At 41.1% G+C, this 10,524-nt stretch overlaps 1 protein-coding gene across 2 annotated transcripts in view; it reads left to right on the top strand.

Annotated features, from left to right (window-relative positions):
- The first annotated feature begins 1,208 nt into the window (after window positions 1–1,208).
- VPS35 (VPS35 retromer complex component) overlaps window positions 1,209–10,524 on the top strand; it is a 464,919-nt gene continuing 455,603 nt past the window's right edge. Inside the window, exon 1 of one of the 2 annotated variants that reach the window (XM_078669694.1) lies at window positions 1,209–1,329. Coding sequence is in view for 1 of the 2 variants with exons in the window: in XM_078669693.1 (XP_078525819.1) it covers window positions 1,315–1,317 (3 nt within the window). In the remaining variant the exon portion in view is untranslated. The remainder of the gene's footprint in view (window positions 1,330–10,524) is intronic. The other variant, XM_078669693.1, reaches the window with a different exon arrangement.

Raw genomic sequence — 10,524 nt, 5'->3', positions numbered from 1 at the left:
ATTGGTTATTTGGCAATCTAATGTCAATTCACTGGCTGGAAATAATAGGTAACACAAAAAAAGGACAAGTCCGATGTCTCCAAAATAGATTATGGGAACTTGGTGGCCATGTTGAACTTCAATTCAACACAGTTAAGTAATTAACACACAACGTACTAATAAAGCTTTACATATCTCTAAATCTATCTATCTATCTATTTTTTTTTAATGTAACAACGTTCCTCCACCTAAGAAAAAACGCCTGGAGTCCGAAACTCTGGGAAAATCTCTGTTTAATAAAAAATTATATATATATATATATATATATATATATATATATATATATATATATATATATATATATATATATTAGGATTATGTCTTCTTATGCGGTGCAAAATTGCAAGTTAAAAACTACTTTTAGTCTTACGAGAAAGGTGTCGTGTTTATATCGACAAACGGCACTAGGCAAATAACTATAGAGAAGCACATCTCTCAACTCAAGAAAGGCTCAGCGCGCTGCCATTTCAGATGGAGCTACTTTTGCACTGATATAGCAAACTGTATTTTCTACCTCACCACCCTCCCATCATAAATCATTCATTCGCAGGTAAATACATAAACAGGTTCAGTTATGCAATTGGCAGACCTATAGGCTTGCCAATGTTTGTTTAGTATGTCGAAATAGTGCTCCTCTATTAGTGGCAAGTAATGTGAAAGAGAAAAGCACGAACCAGCTGGGGCTGTAAATGAACATAGCTGCCATCTTGAAGCGGTGAGCACTTATAGTGTAGCCGAAATTACTATGGGAATTTCATATACAGCGCAATACCTCCAGAAATGACGGAACAAAGTCAACATTTTCGCACTTCTTAGAGGGCATATAAGTGGTAACGATTGCATAAGAACGTAAAGCAGTCGGTTTGTATGAGATTAAGCAGTCCGTTTGTATGAGATTAAGCACCTCTCCTTTTCGCACAATTATTTTACTTTGCTTTAGTTTTAATTTTTTTTTTTTGCATTTTCCATATTTTTTGGTATTAGTTGTCACTTGTGTTATCACAATAATTATATTACCCTCACAAGTACGGACTCACTGCAACTGTAGGCCAAATTAAAGCGCCCCTATTTGGTACAGCAGCTGGTTTGTATGACCTTCCAATTGGAAGACGCGTTTCTGTTGGAAATGACACAAGCGTCTCCCTATCCAATGGAAGGGTGTGTTTCTAGGAGTCGTGTCAGACTTTGTCCAATGAGAGTGTACGTCTGTGTTTGGGCGGGGCGGCAGTCACATGATCCCAGTGGCTGTAGCTGTGTCTTCTGACGGGTCCCATCATGGTAAGTGGGGGTGTAACTGAAGGAAACTGGGTCTGGGGGCACTTGGGTCACCAGTTGGTCCCGCCTGCAGCCGTGGCTCGTGTTTCTACACCAAGCTGTTTTTCTCTTACCCAAGCTTTCGCATGCATTGAACACTGGCCTGTCCCAGGAACCTTCACCTGCCTCTCACAATCCATTCCTGCCGAGGGACCCTGGTTTTTACTGTACCCTACTTCAAAGACCCAGCTTTTTTGTCTGGTACAATGCCCATTCTCTTACCCAACCCTTTCTTCCTCCAATCATCCACCCTTACCCTTCCTATTCGTAGCGGTTGAGATAGCATATTATTAGGGCGCAAGCGGTTTATTAAAAGAAGTCCAGTAGCATTCTGCCTAAACCACTCAGTCTCCCGACCCAGCTCTCTTTCTACACCAAGTACTCAGTTTCTCTTTTGGTTTGTAATTCTCACTCAAAATCGGATTACGCGGTAATATTAACTTGATATGAAGATTTCGCCAAACTTAAATGGCCCCCGTGGTGACACAAGTTTTTCCTTCCTCTCACTGTATTAATAGTTTTCAGAACCACCCTGCTCATCCATCCATCCCTTAAAAAAATTATTTAAAAAGGCTATGAGAGCTTCACTTGGCAGCTTTGCGGTCACTAGGTCTGTTTCCTTTAATCGGTGAATGGGGAGTGAATAATATGCTATATAACTTTTAACTGGTAAACACTTACCTAATCAAACAAGGTTACAACAGTAACAATCCCTCACGACCTAAATTTCTTTAACCAGTGGCTTCTAAAAGCTCAAAACACGGGGCACAATAATATTCTCCACACAGAATAATTGTTAATTCTTTACATATTTTTTTCTTTTTTATCTTTTAGTATTCCATGTCATATAAAACGTTCTTAGATATATAAATATCTTTTCCATTACTAAAATGTAACTGGTATCATCTAACAAATAGTACTGTACCTGAGATACAAATAATTTTAACACTATTCAGATCATATACAAATGTAACATTAATTCAATACATCCTCACAAATACACCATTCTCAACTCTACATAACCATATTATATACATTAGATACAAACTTTTATGTAACCCTGAATGCTATGATTACGTTTGGTAATCCCCATTACTCTTAGTCCTACTCGTCCTCGACCCAGTCATACTTATGAGTGATGACTGGGTCGAGGACGAGGGACATAGAGGTAATGCTATGATTACGTTTGGTAATCCCCATTACTCTTAGTCCTACTCGTCCTCGACCCAGTCATCACTCATAAGTATGACTGGGTCGAGGACGAGGGACGCAGAGGTAATGGTGTTTGTATTCTCGACACAGTAAACGGGCAAAATGAGTTTTTTTCCTGCACAATTTGTCAGGTAAAACCTGGCACAAATCACGGAGGCATAAAGCACCGATCGCCGTTTTCCTCTCAGTGGGGAATAATATATGTTAACAAGTTCTCCGGTGGTCCAAGGAGCCTAAATCAAAATGGAGTACAACTTGCATAGCCAGTAAATACTGAAGTCTTCTCAGTTGGTTCTTACTGGATACATTATTTGTGGCTCGGACGCCAAGCAATCTGCAGCAGTCTAGGGATTAGTGTATAAGGGATTGCAGTGGGATTATGGATTATGAATAATAATAATAAAATAACCGTTTTTTATATAGTGCTTCATACCGCACTTCTGCAATTTTAAGTCCTGTAAGTGACAATATTTATTTGAACTTTTCTTTGTTCTCACATAATAATCATTGAAGCTCCCTACAAAGAATTTGCTTGATAAGTCCAGATATAAGACTGTGCTCAGGGCGTAGTTTTAGTACCTACCTGTCTAATTTGTTGTGGCATTAATATCCGCCTGCCTTACTGTTTAAAAATTATATTCAGCAATATGGTGGGCAAGAATATGGCTAGAGATCCCCAGTTTGCAAGTGGCCTTTAACAGGTTTTCTAGCATGTTGATTATTTCAGTATTTTCATTTGTGATGAACTATGTAATTTATAGAGTGAGTGATTTTTGTATGTAATATATTCGCTGCGCTCTTCACTAAAAGAAATGAAAAAAGGGTTATTACTAGACGCACAGCTTGTTCTATTGAAGTTCCTTTTCTGTAAGGTGCTCCGGCGAATCGCCTTCTGGCTAGAGGCGTGGTAAATGCAAGGGGGTAGCACTCTCAGACTTGAGAAATGTCCTCCGGGCTCCTCAAAAGTCCTTATAATAAGGTTTCTAACTGTTCATGTAGCGTAAATAAACAAGTTCAACTGTAGATGATATTCAAATTTTTAATCTTGTATTTTTAATGCATCTTGTTGTATTCACAAGTATACATTCTGTATTAGCGTGTCAGTTCATGAATGCACTCAATTATCCCAATGCATTTCGGCATATGAAACGTGCCTTCTTCTGGGGAGACATTCGTGACATGCAGAGAAGTTATTCACCCAAGGTGCTACAGTTTTCGACCGGGTTTGTGCGTGACTGAACCCCGGATGTGGTTGAAGCCACATCCGGGGTTCAGTAAAAGCACTTCACTAAAAGCACTTCATAGACCTGCACAAAAGTTGGTCTCTTTTGTATTGTCTTTCAGCGATTCCATCACAGGCATCTGCTGAAGCAATATGTGCATTTGTATGTTTGCCTTGACACATGGCCACCCACATGATCACCCATGTGAACTCTCTTTTTTAAGTTGTTTGCCTGTGCCAGGATCCTGTTGAAAGTGAGTGTTTATGCTTTATGAATAATAAGTAGATAGAGAAATTAATGTACATTTCCAGATTGGCTCCTGACCTCTAATTATGCATGTGACACCTGATATTTCCATCCCTGATTTCTACATGTCACTCACCTTTTGTTCAGCAACACACATAAGATGATGGACGGAATGTTGCACGATGGCAAAACATTCACCCCCAGTCACAGAGCTGGGTTTAATCCATTGTTATTTTGCTCATATGGCCACCCCAGTTCAGACATGGCCATATGCAAATCAGTCTTGACCCTGTGCCTCATAGGAACAGTCCAGCCCGAACTGCCAAGCCATGTCTTCCCTGGACCGGAATCAAGCATCCTAGGACCGCTTTCTGGCTATCAGCCGTCTTCAGCCAGGATAGCTTGACTCCAGTGGCTTAGTGAGCACGGGACCCACGTCTGGGCATACCCTTCCCACATAGGGTGAATGTGTGACATTGGTCTGCATTCTGTCCATCAACTGTTGTTTTTGCATTTGTCACCCCGAGTGGGATGGGTATGCTCAGACGTGAGTCCCATGCTCTCCACACCACTGTAGTCAAGCTACACTTTTTATAATTGCAATGCTTTATTTCACACATCGATTGTAAACACATACCAGTTTCTTTTCTAGTCTATACGTGCAACAAAGGCATTATTTATTCAGTTAGCAAATGTATTGATGTAGCATGTGCGTAGCCACACGGGAAGCTGCACGCTTCATAATTAACAAGGAATACACAGAATATTAGGAAGGAGACCGATTAATAATAATGTGGATAACATCAACGGCCAGGTGGTCTGGGCATTTGTCAGGGGAATATGGAAAATATAGTATTAAAGATAAACTTTGATTAGGTGGCTCTTCAAGTTTCTCTTGATGGCAGTTGGGTTGTCATTAGGTCTGAGATTCCCAGGCAGATTGTTTCAGAGTCTTGTAGCCAGACATATGAGGGTTTGGTTAAGTGTTTTGTATTATTTACTCCAGGACTTCTAGTGTCAGTTATGATTTCTCTAGTAATGCTAAGTTTGTCTTCCAACTAGGACAGAGCAAGGTGCAGAGATTTGTAGGTGGTGCATAGCATCTTCTGCAATCTAGGAAGTGCCACTGGATTTCTTTATATTAGGGTGCCACTGGATTTCTTTATATTAGGGTGCTATGTTCTGAATACTTGGTGTCTTTGACAAAGTGTAAATCCTCATGTAGAATGGCTCTGTAGGTGTCTACTGATGTTTTGGGAAGACTTTCAAGTATAGCATTACCACAATCGAGGTGTGAGAGGACCAGGTCCTGAAAAGTGATCCTGAAGCCTACGGATGAGATTGAGTTTAATTTATGTTTTTCGGGATCAATGGCAGTGGACAAAGCAGTGCTATAATAAATGCTTCCTTGCTATCCAATCTTCATTTCACATATAAACAAAAACAGCTCAGTAATGAAGGCTCCCTTGCTATTTGACCTTCATTGAGTTTAGTTACAAATGCAGGAACATAATGAAGGGTCCATGCTATCTGCTCTTCATTGCTCTTAATCAGATAGCAGTGGAGAATCCATGACAGTTCTGCTTCTGTTGTTGTCTCAGATGAAGATCCAGTGAGGCCTGCCATCTTTAAGGCTGGAGGCTTGCTAAGTCTGGTGTGAAGCCATATTCTCCGGAGCGTTTATTAACCCCTTGCGTGCGGCCGCTTTCCCCCCCCCCGGTGCTGAGCCCTAATGAAAACGGGCGTGGTCATGACGGAACGGTTCCGTTATGAGCACAGCTCAACCCTAGCTCATGACGGAACCGTTCCGTCATGAGCACCGAAGGGGTTAATAACTCATAAATAATATGCTGGATAACAATAGAGCATTCACTTTCTGCATCTTCCCACAAGTAGCATACCAAAAATGACGGAGTGACACAGCCCTGCAGAGCCATTGTTTTGTTCATGTTGTTGAACACATTTTGGGTCACCCCACAGGATATTTATTGCTGCTAGTGGTGTGTGGCATTGTGAGTGACTGCATTCTGCCCAATTACTAGGAGTCTGCATCTAAGAGAGGTAAGCAAGAGGCAAAGTAGTTTGTCTTAGGCTGCCACCACCCACATATCCCTCTTTCCCTCTAGGATGCAGGCATCATTTGTGTTATCGCTGATAGTGGTGCAGTAATTAGCAGAGAAGGCCTTACGTTGCATCATGTATTTTGCTTGGTGTTGGAACAGAAAACCGCACCATATTGCAAGAAAGATGTCACATCCAAGATGATAACTGTAGTTATATTTACATTAAATCTACACACAAAACCCTAGATCTTTCTAGGGGAGGGAACTAGAGGCTACAGGGTGTTCAGGGTGAGCTGGCCTCCAAACCTAAAATGCACACACAAAATGAAGCTACCCTGAATACATTTCTGGTTTCACAAAAACTGACAAGCACTAGGTACTAATTAGTGGGGTGCTGGGCATCGCACAAAATGTGAAGGACTGTCTTCACACATCACCAGGTTTCCTGCTTCATCATTGGCATTCCACGCGCTCTAAAAACTGCATTTGGTAGAGAGTGGGCCTACACCTATTTATATTCCCAAAACTACAAACTTAACATTGTTCATCAATATTATATGAATGCGAGTAGTAAATAGCAAGTCATCCCCTTAAAATCTCTTAATATATGTGGTCACAGTAATTTACATTACATTGCACAAATTAAGAGAAGGCCAGTGCAATATTGAATTTACTACATTCTGATTTTTATCTTGTACGTTTTCCAGGATTGTGCCCGAACTCTTTTAATTTATGTTGCTAACTAATTATGAAGTTATTCCGTTTTAAAGTCTTAACATATGGACTGTGCATTAATTAAATCCTACAAGATGGCCGCTATAGATCTTTGTTTCGTTCACAGCGATACCTGCTGTGGACCTAACGATTCTTGGGTAAGAGTGATTGTACTGGTTAGGGAGATTGTCCTAAGATCTATTTTTCCTTTGCAGCCACATGCATTACCAAGTCATCCTTGGGTGGCATCTAGCTGGTACTTCAACATTTGTATTTTTTACCTTTTTATTTGTTGCTTTCGGCAAAAGGTGGTATAACGAAGGTGTGCACTTTCCCCAAGCCTGTAAGACTGTTCACAAGAGACTCACCTTTCTTCGGAATGAGTTGCATTCTGATCAAGTGCACACAAATAACTATGTGATTTCTGTACAAAGTTGGCAATATTTACATGGTGGGTTACAATTGCTTGGAGGCATGTACATACATTGCCTTCTCACACAGAAAACAAGCGAATCAGTGACAGTGTATGTTTGGTGGATTGATTGATTCGCTCCAAATAGGAAATATTTTTTTCTATTAAACAGGAGCACACAGTTCATGAGATTTGGTTATCTTGATGTTTTGTATCTGGTCGTCTGGAGGTCACTCTTCCTCACGAACAATCACAAACTATTGTAACTTTGTGGATTATCGTTTGTCACAATGAGGTTCATAATCGAGGTCTAAGCTTAGTGCATCAGTCAACATATTTATGTTTCTCTAAACCAATTGGTCAGATGTGCAAAGTGGCCCCTTTTTGGGTGGTCATCACCAGTTATTATTTTTTTGGGGACTCGCCTGCTGATTATCTTGAACTCTAACACTGGGACACTGCTATCCAGTACCCTGTTATGTGCTCTAACCCCTAAAACGTTTAAATTGGCTTAAAACCTGATTGGCACCTTTAATTTTCTTTACACTGAAGTGTAAGGTGCAGAAATACACCTTTAGCATGGAACGTTAAATCCACTTTTAGACTGCAGCACTTTTTGTGCTTACCACAATAGTGGCAATGAAAACGTGGGTTTGGACCTACCCTGTGTAGCCTGACAGCAGCCGCTTGAACCCTGCTGCACGGATATTTCAAAGTCACCTTTTTGACAGATAGGAAAAACAGATTTTAAATACGAAATGTTACCCCTAAGCACACTTTGCTGTCCAAAAGGTAGGGTGCATAAAGCGTGGGACATGCAAAACCACATATTCTGTCAGTGACTGTGCCCAAAATGACTGTTCAAAACAACATTGGCACTGGTAAAACTGTAACTAGTACTTAGGGAAAGTCAAAGTATATATTATGTTCTTCAATCTTTAACTTTTGACCTGTACCCACTACCGACTCCATTCAGAGATGTATTTTTATATTTAACAAAGATCCACTCCAATATAAGTCAGGAGTGGACTGGTCATTATCCTTGCAACACCTTTGGTCAGTCACACTGACTGCACAAGGGGATAAGGGTTTCCCGATCTTGGATTTTGGGGATGACGGTTACAGTGGGGTTGTTTGCAGTAAGCTTAACATGAAGTCCTGAATAAGTGAGTGTAGTGTCCTCACTAGCCTGGGAGCATGAAAATGACCACACCACACACTGCGCTATATGTCATAACCTTTTATAACTATACCTTAACACCTCCCAACAGGTTATCTAATTCCTCTTAGAGCCAGCACAGAACCGCAAGGGTCTTAATGCACTTAGTGTCGATGACACCACATCTCCCCCTTTGTTAAATAAAAAGTACAAACAACATGAACACTATATTTCTTTAGTGAGTCTTTGAGGCTCTTAAACTAGTCTGCCAGGACGGGTGTTATGAAGTAGTTGAGTTGCACCTTGTTTCTGCACTGATGACACAGGTTCAAATGTGTAATCTGAACATTTAGGCAAAGTCAACTTGCTCATGGTCTGAGGAGCCGATGAACATTAAGGTAAATGTTTAAAATGGGACAAGTCCCTTGTGATGGACGTGCCAGGATGCTGCGCGGTTACCCTATGTTCTTTGCACATTACATCTCCCAAAGGCTCAACAGCAAACGCAGTGTCTGTTTCCACTTCTTTTCTGTTTGACTAGCACCCTGTCTCCTGTATTGAAGACAGATTCATGGGTGTGTCGGCATCGATCTGCATTTGTTTTCATCTGGCACTTCTGAGTAGTGTCCGCAGCACGAACCATATTGGCACTCAGCAAGTGGTCCTATGTCCATTGTGATAGTTTAGTTCTGATTGCTCTCCCAAATAGCGAAGTGGCAGGACTTTCAGAAGTTGTGGAGTGAGGAGTTGATAAATAGGCATAAAGGACTTGACACAGGGCTTGATTCAGATCTATTCCTTCAATCGATGCTCGCTGAATCACCTTCCTGAGGGTGCTCATAAAGCGTTCAACAACACCATTGGCTTGGGGTCACAAAGGTGTGTTCTTTTGATGCTTGACATTGAGTCGAATGAGAAACTCCTTGAAGTTTTTTTATTGAAAGGCGGATATTGTCAGATTTGAGAATAGCGGAGATGCCCCACTGTGCACAAATGTCATCACGTCGCTCAATGACTTTGTCATGGGTTGTCAATTACAAGTCTTCCACCAAAGAAAAAAGCGAGTATTCATCAATGACTACCGTGAGATCATGTCAGTTTCTTAGAGGCCCAAAGAAATCAACTACAAGCCTCTCCTAGGCATGCACAGGAAGGTCGGGCATTCAGTGGATGCTGCATCACCATGGGGGATAGGCAGTTACATAGATGGCATAAGTACAGCTCTTTTTCAAATCATTCAACTAGGCGAGGGAGTCGTACTCGGTCTCTTAGAGCTCTCTTGGTGGCTGTAGTACCATGATGTTCTTCATGGGCTAGCTGAATGACTTGCTATCTCAGGTGCTCGGGTATAGCGACTCTCTATCCTCTCAGTATGACAGCCTCTCAAGTGACAATAATTAATCCTGTACATTTTGGAATTTTTGAAATTCAACAACATCAACAAAAGGTCGACTGCTTTTCTTACAAGAACATGTCATGATGAGGTCTTTGTGGATGAGCATGTCCTTATCTGTATTGGTAGCAGCAATGATCTGGTCAATGAAATTAATATTGTCTTGAGCCTCATTGGATGTTGAGCTGTGGGTGATGTAGCAGCACTTGTGAAAAATAATCTGCAAAGTTTTGATATTTTGCTTGCTTGTGTACTATCACACAGTTGTCCTTTGGCAGTCGCCATCCCCACCTCTCAATGCGAGGAGGCACCTTAGCTTTTGGGTTTCCAAAGATAGTGAGCAATGCTTGATGGTCTGTAATAACAGTGACATATTCCACATATAGAAACACATGAAAATGTTCACAGGCCCACACTACAGCCAGATTCTCCTTTTTCGGCTGATAATAGGCACGTTCTTTTTCAGACTGGCTTCTGCTGGCATAATCTACAATGGGTCTCTGAGTATTTGGATGGCCGTTTTGTTGAGCAAGAATTGCCCTCAGACTCACCGCGCTTGCATTGATTATGATCTCAGTATGTAACTTGGGGTCTAAATATGCCATTTCAGTTTCATTCTCAATTGCGTGTTTTATGTCTTTGAAACTTTGGTTAACAACAAGAAAAAGGGACGTTTCTGCGCCCCAAGCCAAATGCACTGCGAAATGTGCTACCTTCGGCGCTGCTTGCTTTATTTTTTAATCCGTTTT

This window comes from Lissotriton helveticus, chromosome 12, assembly GCF_964261635.1.
Source record: "Lissotriton helveticus chromosome 12, aLisHel1.1, whole genome shotgun sequence".
Classification (NCBI taxonomy): domain Eukaryota; kingdom Metazoa; phylum Chordata; class Amphibia; order Caudata; family Salamandridae; genus Lissotriton; species Lissotriton helveticus.
This window is presented reverse-complemented; position numbering and strand designations above follow the sequence as displayed.